Source organism: Epinephelus lanceolatus, chromosome 2 (genome assembly GCF_041903045.1).
Source record: "Epinephelus lanceolatus isolate andai-2023 chromosome 2, ASM4190304v1, whole genome shotgun sequence".
Lineage (NCBI taxonomy): Eukaryota > Metazoa > Chordata > Actinopteri > Perciformes > Serranidae > Epinephelus > Epinephelus lanceolatus.
Window position 1 is genome coordinate 13,307,598 of NC_135735.1, and position 19,349 is coordinate 13,326,946.

Sequence of the window (19,349 nt, forward strand, 5' to 3'; positions counted from 1 at the left end):
GAGCTCCTCGTCTGCTGCACTAGCTGAGAGTTTGTGCCAGGAAAATATAAGTCTCAGTTACAGACCATTCATGTCAATCACAGCTGTGTCACTGAACTGATATTTTGTGACTGAAACCTGCCTTACAGGCTCGACTATCATGTCTTTGAGGCAGGATTACGCAACCACAAAAAGAGGAGCTTTGTTTTGTAAACACCTGCCTTTTTTTTGTGAATGTTAAGATGTTATATGATCTTGAAAAACTTGTCTTCCTTCACAGAATAATGGTGACCAAACAGCACTTGTGTTTATGTATGTGTGCATGCCTTTTTGTGTGTAAGTATACACCTGCGTGCACATACTCTCCACCTCCAGAGAGGAGGAGGAGGAGGAGGAGGAGGAGGAGGAGTGGCACAGGTACACTGGATATTCTCGCTGGGTTTGAAGAGGGAGGAGATGAAGGGGAAAAACCTTGAGGGCAGCATGGCAACACAAACCTTATAAAGAGGGAGGCACACCCAGCCGGTGGCCATAGTTGAGCTCTCCTCCCTGACAGTGACAGCAGCAGTAACAGCAGCACCTGGCAGTCATCATGCTCAGCCTCTTTAAATTACCACGAGTCTTCACCATCAATCAAGTGCCAAAAGTAAGTTCATCTTCACTATATCTTAACTGGAGGTTTCAGCTTTCACACAGTCAGACTGAGCTGGAGTCAAAAAGGAAGTGGAGAGTTGGGTGAAGAAACTTTAAAAAATAAAAAACTAGTGCGTTAGCTTTGCTCACAGAGTCAAACTTGAACCTATTTACACCTTTAATATTTCACCTAATGAAATAAACACTGATTAATCCTGTGTGTGCAGAGACTGAAAAACATAAGCACTTATTTATCCAAGAGGACTGCACACGTGTTTCAGTGTAAAGTTGAATTTGGATCAAAACAGCCACCAAGTAATGTAATGTAAGGTAATGTAAAGGAGTACTCCTATATTGCTGACTTTTTTGGCTTGTGACCCGCGGTGAAACAAATCACTGTAAATCTGTGCACTTTAATACTTTTTACAAGTGCACTGAAATACAGCTAAAATGAGCTAACTTTAAAGTGCACTGTAAGTAGTGAAAATAAATTAAACTTTAATAAAGCATACTAATAGTGTATATCTGTGGTTTGCAGAAACTTAAATTTTCTTCTGGTTACTGGATTTAAATTGTTCTCAACTTAGTAAAAACAAGGGTCTCTGGATTTTTAACTGATATGATGAGGTGGACAGATTTGTTAACTTTTATTGTATATGTGTGATTTTAGGATCTTTGGATACATCAATACTTGTGTTGTTGTTGTTTTTTACTGTCTTGTAAGGTTTCCTGCTTTGAAAGGTACATATAGATAAAATGCCTTATTATTATTATTATTATTATTATTATTATTTATTTTATTTTTTTTAATTATTAGTATTATTATCATTTAAAAGTGCACAAAAAATAAAGCTTGAAATAAACTAACTTTAAAGTGCACTGTTTTGGAGTCAAATTAAATACACCTCTGATGAAGTGAAATTAAATGAAACTTTAATAAAGCATACTGATATTGTATTACAAAGAACCTGAAAATGAGAACACTTTCCATAAATACACCAAAGTGCCACTTTAAGTTTTAGCAATTTAATATACTTTTTAAAAGTACACTGAAATGCATTTTTAAATGAACTTACATTAAAGTGTACCTTTTGTAAGATCACTTTAGGTGATCTTACAAAAGGTACAAAAGGTGATCATGAGGTGAAATTTAGGTAAACTCTAATAAAGCATACCAGTAGTGTGGCACGGCAAGACAGCTTTATTTGTATCGCACGTCATACACCAGGGCAATTCAAAGTGCTTTACAAAGCAATAAAATGTAAAACATCATAAATAATTTACAATAAAAGAGTAAAGAGGGGAAAAAAAGATATTACAATTTAAAAGAAATCACCATTAAAACTTGCAAAAGTACAGACAAGAGGTGCAAAGATAAAAAGATTATTTAAAATGATTCGGGGCTGGTCTAACATCATCTGGGACGTTACTCCAGGTTTGTGTATCTTACAAAGGACTTTCAAATAACTTTACATAATTACACTAAATTAGCAGTATAACTAAAAGTGCACTGACATACAGTTTACAAAACAATGTGAATAAAGTACACTGCTAATAAGTACACTGTAAGACCACTTTAAGTATTGCAGAATGAGTATACTTACTTACATTAAAGTTGAACTTGATGATGTCTATTTTGAAGTATACATTAAACATCATATTTTAAATATACTTTAAATAAGTCATAAAAAGTGCAAGTGTGCTTGTAGTATACTTTAATTATATATCTAGCACACCAATATATACAATTTTTTGACCTGGGACACCCTGAGGAGGGAGGGTTCCTGAATCCAGCTCTTAAACATTCAGCACTCAGCATTTCACTGAGGATTTCCTCGTCTCGTGTGTTTTGTTGTTTGTTGTGAGCTGCGCGTAGTTGTCAAACTGGCTGAGGACTGACAAAGAGTTTTTTCTCTTGAGGTTTTCCACGAGGACAGCATCATCTCCGGCTACCGACACCCCCGCAGCTCAGCCACCGACTGCATCCTGAGCCTCTTCCAGCTGACCAATGAGACGCTCAACATCTGGACCCACTTCCTGCCCACCTGGTACGACTGACAAATGTTATGTTTAATAAGATAAGAGACACCTTTATTGATCCCATAATTGAGAAATTCCAGTGCTTTGCAGTTTTAGAGATTCCTCAACACATGTCACATCACAGGATTATCACCTTATCCTCCACAATTCAGTCCTACTGCAGAGTTTGTTACATAAAAGTCACCTCTTACATCTTTACATCTATATCTGTGTTTTAGGATTCTTTTCATTCCAAGCTCAAGATTTTTTAAATTCCTACTGACTGTTTTTGTTTTGATAACAGTCATGGGCGTTCTTTTTCAAGCTTTATGTTAAAAGGAATCTTGCACAGCTTGTTAATCTCGTAGGTCACAGAGTCATCTAGAATTTAATTCTGCGGTTTCACAGACTGACAGTTTCTGAAGTTGCAGCTCTATTATACCTACTATCAAGCAAAGACAGCGGATTTATTACATCAGTTCCGCCACATTACTGACTAAAGACCACCATTAATTTTTACTGCTCATACCCAGAGTTACAGTATCTGTCTGCTTAGTATTCATAGTACCTGTCAGCGAGTAGATCCCAGTGTATATTTATTACCATAAATGCACTTTTCAAGGAGTTACAGAGATGCCAGAGGAGCAGTGGACTTTACATAGTAATAAAGCTGTTGTGGATTCTGCAGACAGCTGGCGCAGGACACGTATGTGTGCCAAATCACTCACAGCCATCGGGCTGAATTTACTTAAGTAATATGAGAAGGATTACACATACAGACAGGTTTGTTTTGAAGTCATACATCCCAGCAACCATGTGGGTCCCATAGACCTCCTGCAGTGTCTCCCTGTCAACGGCCTCTTGCTTTGTGTGCAGCAGGACTTCTATAGTACGGCTGTATTTATGTAGTTTATTTATCCTTTATTCAAGTCAACTCTTCCGCCATAAACTGTAAAGATGTCAACTTATACTGTTTGGTACAGAGTGCATGAAAATCCACCTCATCATATCAGTTAAAAATTATATGCATGTGAGCTGACTTTGTTATCATGAGGACGAGGGGATGGTGGCGTGACACCCTGGTGAGACAGCTACCAAGCTACAGAGCAACAAACAACAAAAACCATCGTTTTTTAGCAAGACATCACATCGGCAGCATTTCCAGCCGTGACTGTGCCTCCAAAACTGGATAATTAAAGTCTAAATGTGATCTTTTCCTAAACATGACCAAGTCGGTTTTGTGCCTAAACATAGCCACACGTTAACTACGGCATCCTTGAAGCATAAAGTGTCAACACATCTGCTACATATCCGGTGTGCAGAAATGCACAGTGCCAACATTTAGGGTTGGCAGTTTTGACAGAGGCTCGATATGTGTGTATATACATGTGTCTCTGATGAGTCACCTTGTCTTCTCTCTAATCATTTTTTTTAAATTCAAACATAATGAAGATTAACAGTTCACTTCTCGTGGTCTTTTCTAACACATTTCAGCCTCACATTGCAAACTATGATCCACTGATCCATGTTTGAACGTGGCTGTTAGAAGTACATCAGAAACTGCAGTGATTAGATCAGTTGTTGTGCACGAGGACATCAAACCTGACACTGCTTCACAAACTGGAGATCCAGTCTGACAGCTACTGACAACATAACTAATTACGTAGGCTCAACTTAAATTCTTTGTCTGTTTGTCTACCTCAAAACTTTCAAGTTATCTAAACTTCATATGATGACGTGATATGACTGGTGACATGAAGTTTGATCGATATAAGAACAAACTTTGATGAAACAAACAGTAAAACTTCTTAAACTGAGTTGACACAACTAGCCGGCCCTAAAACTGAGCAAACTCAAGAAGACTTTGCAACTTGTTGCCTTATTTCTTCGAGTTTTCTCAGCTTTTACAGGGTTTTGTTAGACATTAGATACAGTGCCTGTAGGTGCAGACCAACCCCGTCTCACGACCAAATGTTGATATGTGACGAAGTCAGAGTGAGAATGTGTTGTGCGGACACGAACTGTTTTCTGATATGACTTCTGGACGATACCCAAAGGATCAGGTCCATACATTGTCTACAGTTGCCCCTTCACACGTAACACACAACGGGAGGTTGTACGTGTCGTGAGCATTCTCACCAACTGGAAATAACCTGTTTGGTTTAGGCGAGGGATGGTGTCTGTTTAGAGCATTACGGTTATATACAACCAAACCTCTTTGCCATTCATTGAATTTGTCTGATGATTTCAGCTTTGGCCCTTATCGCTAGTTCTCGAATCTCATCATCTCTTCAGTTAGACATTTTCATTTGCATCGTTGCGTATGTAACCCTTCTTCTTCTTCTTCTTCTTCTTCTTCTTCTTCTTCACCTTTGGATGTTTTTATTCTTCCGGGTTCGCACAAGTCCACATGTCCACTTGCTCACTGTGAATTCTCTGGACAATGACCTGCTCTATCCACACATGGACTCAATCAGACATTACACAGACTTTACACTGGGCAGCTGGCAGGGTGAAGTACATGTGATGTCCAGTCCAGCTGATTTGGGTTCTCACATACAGCTCCTCGGGGTAATGTCTACATAATTTCATGTTTGCAGTGCGTGTGTGAAAGCAGCTAGAGAGCCTCAAAAGCTGAAGAGGAATAAGGCCAAAGATAAATAGGAGGGATCATTCCCATATCCCTCTGCTGCACATCTCAGCACAGTATGTTCACTCTGACTGGTGCTCCATAAAAGCAACATTTGGCTCCTCAGCTTCCTCCCTGAGTTCAGCGTCTCTTCTCAGTTTGACAAACACTTCATCACAGCGTGGAGGTTAGATATATCCAAGACTTAAGTGATGCAATTATTTCATTCTGCACATGTGTGTGTGTTTATGTGAGTAGGTCTCAGAATTTAAAGTTACTACAAAGGTTACTGCTCCCACAAGCCACCCTGCACTTCCTCCCTGCTGAGATGCCAGTTGCCAGGGAGTGTGTGTGTGTGTGTAGCAGGTCACATGGGTGTTTGTGTCTTTGGGGCACAGTGTAGACCTCGAGGCAAGCCGCTAATGAGCAGATCTGCGTTGGAGGCTTTCATATGAGTTGCCTCAATTAGTTAACTGCTCAGTGACGGGGAAAAGCACAAATAATGTTGATTTGTTAATGAGATGCACTGAGATGTGGAAAGAGATACACAAAGCAAACTACAGCCTCCCAATAAGGCTGTTGTGTAACTGACAGTTGCTGACAAATGCAGGATTAAACTGAGTAATACTTTATTATGACAGTCTTTCATCGACAGGTACTGACAGGTCCAGGGATTACAAGCCAAGTGTGTGTCTTTTAAATGCCGTGCACAGAGATAATTAGCAGTCTATTACTGTCATCATGTAGGGAATATATGTATAATTACATATATGTAATGTATGTACATCTGATGTTGTTTCCATTATGTTTATGTCAGCTAAATGAAGACATGGACATCACGCTCGTGTCTGTGCATGTAATACAGAACCAGAGCTGGGAGGCTGTTAGCTTAGCATAAAGACTGTAAGCAGAGGGAAACAGCTAGTACAGCTCGCTCTGCAGGTCAGAACACACCTGAAGCTTAGCGGTTAACACGCTGTATCTTGTTTGTTTAATCCTTAAACAAACAGAAATGTAAAAATGACAAGTTGTGGTTTTATGGGAAGTTACATGCTGCAACTCTGATATACAAATATCACATACCAAATGTTCAGCTACACCTTTATTAATTCATTTATGTGTAAATATTCCAGCAATACTAGCAGTGATATTACGACAGTGTGACCGACAATATGTAGTAATCACTGACACTGAGGAGAGGGACACTATTCGATTGTGTTTGGTGACATGAATGATAACCTATGCAGGATTTTCCTAAAAAAATAAAACAATTTATAGATTCATACAGAGGTAATCCTTCTCAATCATCACTTATGACACACTGGAAGTGTGTGAGGGTGTATTTTTCTGCAGAGACTCTGCCCCCTGCCTGTATTTTCTTATTTTCCTTTTATTTTCTGTGCTCAAAAGGGTGTGTACCCCTGCAGTGCTCAGGTGAGGTCAGGGCTTTACAAAAAAGTAGCAACGAGGTGCCAGACTGTAAAGAGCAGGCATCCAAGAGACACAGTGCCAGAAAAACACAAATAAAGTGAGGCAAAACACCAAATGAGACAGTCAGTAGTACCTCTGACCAGTATTTTGCTTCTCTATCTACCACTTGTGAGGATGTTACAACTTTAAGAGACAAATTCACCTTCATTCACTTCAAAGATGCTGCATACCTTCACTTGAAGGCCCCGATCACACAAAGTGTTTTGCAGGTTGAAAAACACAAGACGCTCTGCACTGCCTTTTTAAAATCGTTTATTTATTGATTTTAATTATTTAACAGTAATTAATATCAAGTTCCTAAACTGTTCAGGCAGAGGCTACTTGCTGTGGCTCTGATTGAGGGTGAGAGGCTGTCAGATAAAAGTTTGTTGGGCGCAGAGAAACAGAGATCTGTGTGGGTACATGAGACCCTAAAAAAGAGGGTGGATCACGGGGAGTATCACCAGCTGGTCCAGGAGCTTTGCCTCGATGATGGCCGTTTCAAGTACTGCACTTAAATGCTGCCACGCCTGCTGGTTTCTGTTGAGATCGTAGGAACTGCAGTTCTTAAAGTAGTATAGCTCTGGGTATCCACCAGCTGCTACAGTACCACCAGTTTCTCCTCCATTGTTTACCAACTGTAAACTTGTTTTTGTGACCACCACAGAAGGCCCGCCTCTCAAGTCATCCGATTTGACAATGGGGGCATGTGGCAACACAAAAACAGTGAGCAAAAACCTTCATTGTCATTAAAAACAATTACAAAAAGCCGCCTCCAGCTGCTGAAACACTCAGTGATCAGGGCCAAAGTGTATAAATGAACAGATGGATGAGAAAAACAAACAAACAAAAAAGAACATCCCAATCAGTAGAAAAATGTTGAGATTGTATGTTTCTGCCAACCATGGATGTGTTACCTTTAGACATTATTATGTAATGAATATGTTGAATCTTTTTAAAACACAGTGGTTAAAGTGTTGTTACGTTTAAGTACAAAAAGCACCTGGTGATGGTCAGTAAAAGATCATGTTTTGGCCTGAAATACCTGGTTTTGGGGGCACACTACCAGCAGGAAACACAGTGATATCTTGGTGACAAAAAACAAATGCTTTGGGTGGCACTGTCCCCCCTGAGTTGTCGCTACAAAACACCCACGTTTGACACTTAAAAGGCCGATGGAAAAATATTAGTGACGAGCTACAACAACCGGTTTTGCTGTTTGTTAATCTTGAACAGTGGTCTACAGCTTGGCAGGCATCTTGCCCAGGTAACACATCATCGACCTTCCACTTCACCTCCTGATGAGAATGTCAGCTTATGTACTATGTCACATAAATAACGTTTATATATGTATGAAGCATGCAAATGTATGTATTTTTGGTTTGCAGAATCATACAATGCCAACACTTTCTTCTGGCAGTGTGGCTGCATAAGGCTCCAAAATATATAGGTGTTCAGCTGGGTTTATACCTGATGACATGTGAAGGCAATACGATTCACATCAGTGTTATACTATTGACACCATCCAGTGGCCCCTCATGTCCTGTACAGAAGTATCTGCATGTTTTCCTTTAATATGTCAGTCCTCTGTATGTTTAGACACTTGATTGTTTAAATGTTGATATGACGATCAAGCTCCAAAGATAAGTGATTTGAAATAACAGATCTGTGACTAACAACACAGCAGTTCAGATGAAATGTCACCATTCACTACAGCATATCCATTCCATGTGTTGAAAGTAGACCTAGTGCCATATAATGTTTAGGAGAGGAATTAAACGGTGGGGGCATCTTACTCCACCTTACCCTTTACTGCTGCATCCAATCTAATCATCTTAATGTAACCTGTTTCTCCCGGCAGGTACTTCCTATGGAAATTAGTGACGGTGGTGCTGATGCAGACGGCATGGCAGGACTCCTTCATCTGGCCTCTGTTGGTCTTCCTGCTCACCTGCTGCATTTACCCGCTGGCGTCAAGCTGTGCTCACACCTTCAGCAGCATGTCAGTGCGGGCACGCCACATCTGCTTCTTCTTTGACTACGGCGCCCTCAGTTTCTACAGCATCGGTAAGTGTATGTGGTTCACACTGGCGTATTCAATGCACTGAGCCCTCCACACACACAATGTTGTGAAACGTTTGCTGTGGTATCAGTAACTCAGCCACATATGGTAAAAAAAAAGGCAGGAGTCTTAAAGTGTTGTGTTTAGTTATGTGACACAGCGTACACCTTTTGATGCAAGATTAATAGCCTATATATAGAGTGATAAACCAACCAATCTATCCTCCAAACTACAAAGTAGGCTGATGTTCAGTTGCAACAATTAGGGCTAAGTGCTTTCTCCTCTCCTCTCCTCTCCTCTCCTCTCCTCGCCTCTCCTCTCCTCCTTTCTTTTTAAAAGTCACACACCTATTCCAGAGAACTATATACTTATATAAATATAAGAATTCCATATAACAGAAACAAGCAGCCCCGCACTCCTCTCCTCCTCTGCGCCCTTTACGCAGTGCTGCCCCAAACCGCTTTTTTTTTTTAAGTTGATTATCAGAGACGTGACGTGGGAGACAGAAGCTTTAATTCAAGTTGAGTATTAGTTTAAAAAGGTACATGTAAGTGGGAAGCAATTCAGCTTCTGTCTCTGCTTGTACTGGGCAGTTGGTGAACCAGAATCTGGCAGAGAATTGAAGGTAGACAGTGTGATTTTATGCCAGACTAGCTTATTTGTTGTTAATGGTGAGTTACTGCCTAAATTAGACTGGCTGTATTAAGATGTTTTAATAGTGGCTTAATGTCACAGCAGTGACAAACAATGCCGAGCCTCAGGGCAAACACTATCATTACCTGGCTGGGAGACGTGATGCTGCTCTGCAGGGCGCTCGATTTCAGCTGCTGAAAGTGAAGTTAAAGAGGAAGGGCCAGGGGCTCGACTCAAATGCAGTTGTCTGGCATACAGCACACACACTTTTAACTAGAAATTGATGCCATGGGCCTAATTTAAAAACTGAAATATAGAATTATTTCAAAAAACATGTCTTGCAAAAAGGCACTTCTCGAGACAGAGAGCAAAAGGGAGGGTGCCTGAGCACCTCCCGGGGTCTATCTATGCACATGCCTGCCCGTGATTGAAGTTAGCGTTGCATTGGATTGCAGGTTTTTTTTTTTGTTGTTGTTGTTTTTTTTTTATTATAATCCACAAAGTGTTCTGACTTAACTATTGTCCTCTGTTGCTGTGTCCTGCTGCAGGGTCATCGATCATCTACTCAGCTTATGTTTTCCCGGACAAATGGGTGAACAGTCTCTTCCACAGGTGCTACATCCCCATCACTGTGATCAACAGCGTCATCTGCACCAGTGTCGCCTGCTACTCCAGGTAGAGTCAGAAAATTCATTTTATACAGCCAATAATAACTCTTGCAAAGAGTCATATGTTAACTTGCTAACATGCCTATCAATGACAAAATGCTTATGTTAGCTACCCCCTAATTTAAGTCAGTGTTGGTTTCATCCCCACCTTTTCCAGTGGCTCAATCATATCACAGTTTAATCTGTAAATAAGGGACTGTTTGTTGTTTATCAGAGGAGCGGGGTAGTTGGGTTGTGACTTGTTTTTTCTTATTTTCTTATTTTATTTTTTAACTTCACCCTCCCCAGATCTATAAATATTTTTCCTTGAGCCTCCCTGAGTGACTGGGTGAAAATGCACAAACCTCCCTACACCATAAATAACCATTTTTTAAATCACATGAAATGTGAGTATTGGAGCCAATGCAACAAGCAAACAGCACAGAGAGAATATCTGACGATAATATCTGTTTTTGCAGTTTCTGGCGTTGATAAATGGTTTAATTTTGCCATTTTTTAAAGACATGCCCTTTAAAGCCTCCACAGTGTTTTCAACCTGTAGCCCTTTGCTGCATGTCATTCCCCTTCTCGCTCCCACATTTCCTTTCTATCTTAAGTTGTGACATGACTTTACGTTAAATTGTATGTTCCTCTCCTAAGCCAAAATAACACACATAAGTCCCTCCTCTAAAAGATGATTTGACGTGCCTCCCCTGTTTTGCTCCACCCCCTCCTCTCATAAACAACTAACAGTCCCTAAAGATAATGTTATACCTTCAAAGTGTAGTCGTGGTGCAGTGGTGGAAGAAGTACTTAGATCTTTAACCTATGTAGAAGTAGCAATATTACAGTAAAAGTAAAATTCCTGCATTCAAAATTGATTTGTTTTTATTACTTACTTTTTATTGATTAGTAACTAAAGGTAAAAAGTACAACATTAACTTCTGAAATGTGGAGGAGTAGCAGAAAATGGAAATACTCAATTCTTTTTAAGTACAGTACTTTCCACCATTGTCCATGACAACATTTTAACATGACTGGTGTCACATACATGTGTCAGATAAATCCTGCTTGTTCACTCTGGTTGGCAAATGAAGCTCAATGGGGTGTGTAGTTTCATCAAAACTAAATTTAATTATAGTTTGAAGGACCTTTGTCACTGAGGATAAAAGCTTCAGCACCTAATACAGCATTGTTCCACCTCTTTAATTCACAGCATTCATCACATTGTTAACACTGTTGTCTCTTTGTTTTCCTGGATTAATGCTGACTCTCTAATTCATTGTTCTTTCACTCATCTCTCCCGCTGCAAAGGCTTGGCTTACCATATCTGCAATATAATCATGACACCGTGATGAGGTAAAGACATTCCATTTGCTAAAAATCTGCCTGTCCTATCGCTTCAATAATCTGTCTGAATTTCTGTTAATTCTGCATCAAATGATGGTAAAGATTCACCCCTTGAACATGTGTGATTATTGACATGTCTTCAGGCGGGACTTCATCCCACAGACACTGTTGACTTTCAATAGTTGAGCAACCCTCTGTTTCATATAAAGGGTGTTACCGAAGTGCGACTATAGAGACCAGCCCTGAACTGTGATTTAATTGAACTGTAGTTTCAGCTGGGCTGGTCCGAGGACGTGACAAAAGGAGTTGTAAAACATGTTCTGTGTGAGCCAGACTCACTGACTTTGACTTGTTCTGGTGTTACATAATGACTTTTTGAAACTGTGAGGCTGCATGAGTGCTGCTCAGGAGAGACGTCATGTCACATAAGTCATCACACTGACTCAAACACAATTTGAGTATTTATAAAGTAATTCATGTAGTTCAAGGGATTGATTTGAATTTTAAAAGTAAATGTATTTATTTAACAGATTTTTTGTTTATTTATGCTAAAATTTCCAGCTGCTGCACACTGTGTCCTCAGCAGAGAAGTGCACCATGCTGGTTATGGATGACATGACATTAAAACTGTACACACATGGATTGCATTAATCATAAACTCTTGCACAGGGATGACATTACCAGTGGTGATGCTGTGCATGACATTTCCACTTTTCCTCCTCCACAGCTCTAACACGATGCAAATGAGGAATATTTAATGAATATAAGAACTGTATTGTTTTCTCTTTTTTTCCAGATTTCCTGAGAGCCAGAGTCCAAAGTTCAGCAAATACCTCCGAGTTGTTGCCTTCGCCTTCCCCTACCTGTTTGACAACATTCCTCTGTTCTACAGGGTAGGGCCACGGCTGTGCACTTCACATGTGCGTGTCCTCACACGAGACACAACAAACAACGTGTGTCACAGATACAGACACTGAGATGCAGATGTGAATGAATCAGAAACTAGTTTACTGCCAAGCAGGTTTTAGCGTACAGGAGTTTGTGTTTGGTGTATAACAATAGATTAAAGGTAAAAAGAAGTAGGGGAGATTGTGGTTGGTTGGCACACCTTTCACTCTCTTTTGTATTTCCCTGGCTTAATTTATGTCAGAATTTTATAACTAGCAAATGAAAAGTCTGGGTTAGAGCTACAGATAAATGTGTTTAAATGTACACAAATGTTTTCTAAAATGTAATGTAATTTGTGATTAAAGTCGTTAAACTTTAATCTTTAAAAAGTTATTTTGAAAATTTAGTCAAAAAAGTACCAGAAAACGTGAACATTTAATTGATTATCTGCCCATTTTTAAAATCAAACAACATATTTTTATGACTTGGAATTTTTATTTTATAATATTCAAATCACTTGGTCTTCATAGTACAGTCCCTCACAACAACACATACCCCCACCACCCATCCCACCCATAACCAATCGGGTCAACCTACGGATACAGTGGCTCGCAAATCATGAATATGCTACACATTATTAACCAAAGAGAGAAGTGACAGGACAAGATAAATTCTATAGGGAAGTTAGAAAGAGTATGTATCTGGAGGAAATGGGGAAAATTAAAAATAAAAGATAAATACCAAACAACGTTTTTAAGCAATTTATCAGCAGGATGTCGGATTACTGTTACCTCTTACCATTCAAAAATTGATTAAGATTTATTTAAACATTGTTTTTAATCTTTCAAAATACTTTTAATCTCTAAAAATACAGCTACAGTCACATGTGTTATTGTTACAAACCAACCCTGGGATCAGTGTGCCAAACAACCCCTTATGCACTTCACCTAATTTTGGTGTTAAATTATGTTGGCCAGCTACTGACACTCATCACAGACTTTCAAATCTTATGTCAAAATGTAGCTGGTTCCTGTTTCTATTATTCAAAAGTAACACTTTATTCTTATCTAACACAGTTTTAACCTAGTATGCGAGTGCAGGTGAAGGAAGCAAACATTTTTATGTGACATTTTTGTTTCTGTGACCTTCAGAGGACCAAAAAACAGCTGTGTGCCAAACAACCCCGGTCTGCCCTATTGCAAACCATCCATATATATAAATTCAACATGGCATAGCAGTTCATATGTACAGTAAATCTGTTTTAAAATATACTGGATATTATTTTAAAACACAAATCTTTAACTTGTCCATTTTGATTCTTTAACTGGAATTACTTTTTACTTTTTTGCAGTAAAGAATTAGACAACAAACTCATAATTTTTCAGTGCTCTGTTGCTCCATTTTTTCATACTTTAATATACATTACTTTGTGCTAATGTCCATGTCGAGGAGTATCTCTGATGTGATATAATTTGAAGTAATTGTACATAGAAGTTCAGTGTTTAAGTTCCGATATGATATATGAAAAGAATCTGGTCCTGTTGCAGTGAAAAAGCTAAATTTGACACCCTTGAAACTGGAACCACAGTTTAACGTTGCAGCAGCTCCACTAACAGATACTTAATAAAAGAGTTTATGCCTCATTAAGAAATGTGAAGGTGATAAAAGTGGTAATAATGGGGATAGCACTGTAATCTATTAAATCTGCTGTGTGTGTGTGTTGTGTTCACAGGTGTTTCTGTGTGTAGGAGAGGGCTGCACAGACAATGATACCAACATCCTCCACTACTACCACATCGCCTTGGCTTTCCTCACAGGCTTTCTGTTCGCCACACATCTACCTGAGCGCCTGGCGCCTGGCAGCTTCGACTACATCGGTAAGACTGAACTCAGGAGAAGCTGCTGTTGTTTTCATGAGCATGTTAAGTAGTGTTTTACTTTTGCCCAGTGTGCCAATCAGAAACTACAGAGAATTACTACCAAAGTCTGCTGTTCCCCTGAACTCTGCAGGAAGTTTCAGCATCTTCCAGCTGATTTTTCGGTTTAGGCACACCACCAAATGGGAAAGCTAACACTTAGCTGGTGGATGAGTTTTTAGCAGCAAAAGAGCCAGATATTTCCCTAAAGAGTTGGTTAAGACCAAAACAGAGCTTAAAGGAGTGTGCTGTATCAGTGAATGTTGCTTCATATCTGCTGGATGTGTAAATCAGCAACTGTTTGCTAACAAGTCACATCAGCTTCAGAGGTGCATTGTCAGTTTTGTGTTTAAGTTGCCAGGAAAAAAATGATAACATTGTACATTTCTGTAAACCTCAGACACATTATATTTATTATCAATGCTGCGGTGAATGTGTGGTTGTGTTTAGGCACAAAAACCACTTGGTTATGATCAGGAAAAGATCATGTTTTGGCTTAAACACCCACATTAGGTGGCACAAAAGTGCCCAAACACCACTTGGAAACTGAAAGTAACTGTAAGGAGTGTGTATTTTTGGAGGAACAGGACTTTGAAGCAATGGGTCTTTGTTTTTAGGATAACCGGCTGTCAAGGAAATGGGCTTTCAATCCAGTTGGATATTTTTCGGAGTAATGGGGCTTCAACTTTTTTTTTTTTTTTTCATGCCTCCAGTAAACAAAGCATCCAAAAACAGAAATTCTTAACAAATGAAGTCAAAGGGGATCACACTATTTAAAACATGAGATCAGAGCAACGCACAAGATTCAGAAGAGCATGTTAGACAGAGACTAATGCTGTATTCACATGCTCCTCGGATGGTTCCCATATCCTAAGTTGGCAAGTCATTCTTCTGACTTTGGTGTGTTTGTGAACTTTGAGTTGTAATGTGGAAGCAACATGGATGCTACAGAGATGAAGTGTTGTATTTTACTGCTCAGGGCATTTAAACAACGCATTGATCATGGTGTGAAGCTTTGTATTACAAGTCCCAGACTTCTTGCTGCACCAGTACATCACCTCAAATGACTGAAATAGTTATTTACCTTACTAATGTTAATGAACAACTTTTCAAGCTAATTTAGGTCACACGACACAGAGAGCAACTAAAGGTAGCAGGTAAAGGTAACTCATTTCTAACTTTACTCTGACACTACTCTGACATGAATGCAGGGTTTGACATCACTGGTGACTCAGCACCAACCTCAGACCCTCGTTATATGCAAGGAAACTGTTCTCAAAGCCATTTAAGAAAAAAATGGGAGAAACTTTCGACAGTCAAAGATGACTGGGATTACATCAGTATGGTTACATAAAAATGTGTGATTTAAACTTGAAGCGTTTTTTAAAAGTAAGTCACAAATCTAAAAAGTGGATGCAGTGAAAGGTTTGCCATTAGGATGCATTCATGTGCACCTAGAGTATTGGAGGAATCGGTGTCTTGATCAGGAAGTCAGCTTATGAACGCAGAGATCAAATGTCACCTTTCAGATCTTTGTCCACTATAAATAACTCTGTGAAACACTGGATTCACATTAACTCATTCAGTGTATCCTCATTTGTGTTTAACATTGCGAAACAATATTAATGCATAACCACCTCCATGTTTTCTTCATCCTGTTGAAATCAGTTGGCAATGTGACTCATTCACTCAGTGGTGAGGGCTTGTATTTACCGCTACTGTTTCTACTGTGACATGTCGCTGTGCTGCCTGAACTCAAACATGACTCGACTGCTCCCTCTGCAGGTCACAGCCATCAACTCTTCCATGTGTGTGGCATCCTCGGCACCCACTTCCAGATGAAGGCTGCTGAGCAGGACATGGTGACACGGCGCCCCTGGCTCCTTGAACACTCCATCCCCATCACCGTTGCCAACTCACTGGGTGTAGCGCTGCTTTGTGTGGTGGTGAATCTGATTATCATCCTACTGTACAGTTTACCTCTGCTCTCTGCTCCAGTCTGCCAAGAGAAGAAACATGATAAAGATCCAAAGAAAGCCTCAGCCAAGGTCTGCCCCTGCTACTAAACCTCCGGCTTCATAAGTCAGGGCTGAGGGAGCACAACTAACATGCTGGAGACATGTGAACAGAGGGCATTATGGGTGATATATGTACAATTCCTGCCACAAAATCTTGATTGAGAACAGTCAGATGACTGACAGGACTTCCCTATTTTGTAGAAAGTCTCTTTTTACAAATAGATCTTATTTTGTATGGGGGGTTTGTACTGGAGAACAAAAAGCCATAAAGTGGTTCAACCAGACTGACAATTGAAAGGGCAGACAGAGACAAAGATACCTCTGAGTAACAGTTCAACAAGATTAGAAAAAATCACCAATAAGAAGAAAAAGAAGCTGGAAGCTTAGTGTAAATCGTAACAGGTTCCTGTTTCAGTGTCAAGTGCACAATAATGCCTTTAACAAGCTGGAATTAACAGCAGTGTCCCTTTCACAAAGCTGTTCTTCAAACTACACAGTAGAAGAAGAAGGTTAGTGTCGGGTTAGCACTGTTGGACCTGGATCAGAAGGTGTCAGGTGAACATATTATGGAAAATATTTTTAAAGCCCAGTTTCACCAATGTGGTTCAATAATGATCGGAGGTCACTTAAATTCTTTTGGACTTGAAAACAAATTCAAAATCCAAGTTACAACAGTATTCTCCCCTGTCATGCAACACTGTGGGGACGTACACTAAATCATAGAATTCTTCTTCTTTGAGGTTAAAACGATTTCAAATAACAATAATTTAAAAAAAAAGATTCATTTGGTCTGAATCTCAGTTTTTTAATGTCCGTTAAAGGTCTAGTGTGTCGGATTTAGTGGCATCTAGTGGTGAGGATGCAGAACTCAAGAGCCAGTGTTTGATTTGTCCATTCTGGGCCACTATAGAACACCATGGTAGACTCTGTAAAGGTGGATCAGGTCTCCAGGACCGCCGATCAGTAGTGACGCACAGGTCAACATTACAGCCTGTGGGTCCTGTGGGTTGACCCGCAGGTCAGGCAGGTCGACCTATCTGTTGAAGTCTGATAGATTTATATCTCTTTGGTCATGATGTCCAGTAAAAATATTTCCCTCTGCAGATATGTAGGCCTAACACATTGTCCTAAAAGCAAGCTAGTACCTCTCTGTCTGCACTGAATCTGTTAAATATGCACTTCTGTAACGACATGTAAACAAACCACGTTGGTTAGTAACTGTGCACTCGAGATCTTCGCTTAAGGCGTTGCTGTCTCTTTGTCGGTTTTGCTTTTTAAAGGAGAAAACACACATTTTACATTGTGATATTTAATTGAAATGACTGACAATATGAGATGCCATCTTGGCGTCCGGTATCTAGTATACATCTCTGAAGAGGACCCACTCCACGTGTAGATATATACGGCTCATTCTAAGGTTAAGAAAAAACACATCCATTCCTAATTTCAGGTGATCATAAACTAATAAAAAACATTGTTTTTAATATTATATTCTATTTCTGCCAACTCCTACACACTAGACCTTTAAAACGGTTATTATTAGGAAAAACAACATCAATATAAGAGGTGATTCCATCTTTCAAACATTTTAAGAATCCTCCTGAATTACAAGGAGACTGAATGCTATCAAGTAGTCTGCACTGAACTCAAGGTGGTGCTCGGCCTTCAGACATCACTGTGACGACTGCTGTTACATGTGAGCGAAAATGAAAATCAGGTTGCATGTTGCATGACCATATAATGGACATTAAACAAAATGCTCGTTACCATAATATGTAATGAATGTAAATGTTTCTGAGGAAACTCTTTCGTACTGAAAAAAGCTATGAATGTAGCATGTTAGCTACATTATGAGGCAGTTCTGTGTGTCTGTACTGATTTGCTCAGTTTTCTGATTTCCACACGTGGAGTATGAAGAGACTGTCAGCTGCAAAGAACAAAAATTATGTAAATTTAAAAATGCAGATTTCACTTTCAATTTTCAATTGTAGTGCTGCATTAACACTTCGTGCCTTTTCATATTTATAGTGCCTGTGCTTGTACAGAGTCCATTGTATACTACTGTCACTCTTATAAAACATGTCAAGACTAAAGAGACAGTCATGACAAGGGAAGAAAGATGTTTTGCTCTTGAGTTTGAGCTGCCTGCAGAGCAGCAACTAAATAATTAAAAGTTTAGTTAATGTTACATAAGATATATGTAAGACAGAGTAAATGTTTTCAGAGTAGTTTATTTCCCTTATATGATTGCTGTGTCCGTCCCTGTAACCCTGTGAGACATGCCAAAGATAAAGTATTTATGTGCAATGTTATTTATTATGATTTTTCAAATAAACTATCAACAAAACATGCCTGTGTGTCATTCTAATGTCAGTGTATCAGAACTTAGAAAAATAGTAACAGAAAGTGAACCTGTGGACACTAGTGTTGTCTGTGTTGTGTTGATATGAAGAGGCCCAGACTGTGGATATCTGTGGAGGCAATCTCTGTTTATTCCTGACAACTGGCAGCAAAAGGTAAAGACAAAATCCTCCATCAACTACAACCATATAACTTGAGCCCCTCTCCAATGGAGTACAACAGCAAAAGGGGAGAGATAAGGTGGGAGACACCCATTTATAGGTGGGGTACCCCAAAGGTGAATGTAGGGGTACAGAAACTGAGTATGAACTGAGACGTTCCACATTTTGACTATTGAGGCCTCAGCATGTCAGGTAATAACAACTGAAACAAATTTTGTGTAATTATAATACTTAAAATTACAAATGTACATTTGATTTTTGTTGTGCCATGAAACTGTGTCACATTTTAAAGTGATACAGGAAAATGTATATGTATAAGTGAATAAATGTAGGTTTTGATTCTGACCATTTCATTTTTATGTACAATTTGATGAAAATAATAAACATTAAAATTAATAAGATAACATTCCTGCCTATTGTACACCATAACAACTTGACCAGTATTCATAAATAATATTTATGTATGGATAAAACCAAATAATAGCCAAGGACTAATTGAAATATCCGAATAGCTTCCAAATTCTAGCATTATATGTAGTGGATACTACTGCTATATCAGACTACCTTGAGTTATTTCACCCTA

General features: G+C 39.2%; 1 protein-coding gene across 2 annotated transcripts; it reads left to right on the forward strand.

Moving 5' to 3' along the window:
- Window positions 1-405: 405 nt before the first annotated feature.
- Window positions 406-18,593, forward strand: paqr5b (progestin and adipoQ receptor family member Vb). 2 transcript variants are annotated; one of them, XM_033614742.2, is made up of 8 exons: window positions 408-625; window positions 2,533-2,660; window positions 8,592-8,797; window positions 9,974-10,100; window positions 11,387-11,431; window positions 12,219-12,315; window positions 14,043-14,187; window positions 16,012-18,593. In XM_033614742.2, the coding sequence occupies exons 1-8, from the start codon at window positions 572-574 to the stop codon at window positions 16,290-16,292; spliced, it is 1,083 nt and encodes a 360-aa protein (XP_033470633.1). In that variant the 5' UTR covers window positions 408-571; the 3' UTR covers window positions 16,293-18,593. The 2 variants fall into 2 exon arrangements, with proteins under 2 accessions (XP_033470719.1, XP_033470633.1); XM_033614828.2 differs by lacking the exon at window positions 11,387-11,431 and having other exon boundaries at window positions 406-625.
- The last annotated feature ends 756 nt before the right edge of the window (window positions 18,594-19,349 follow it).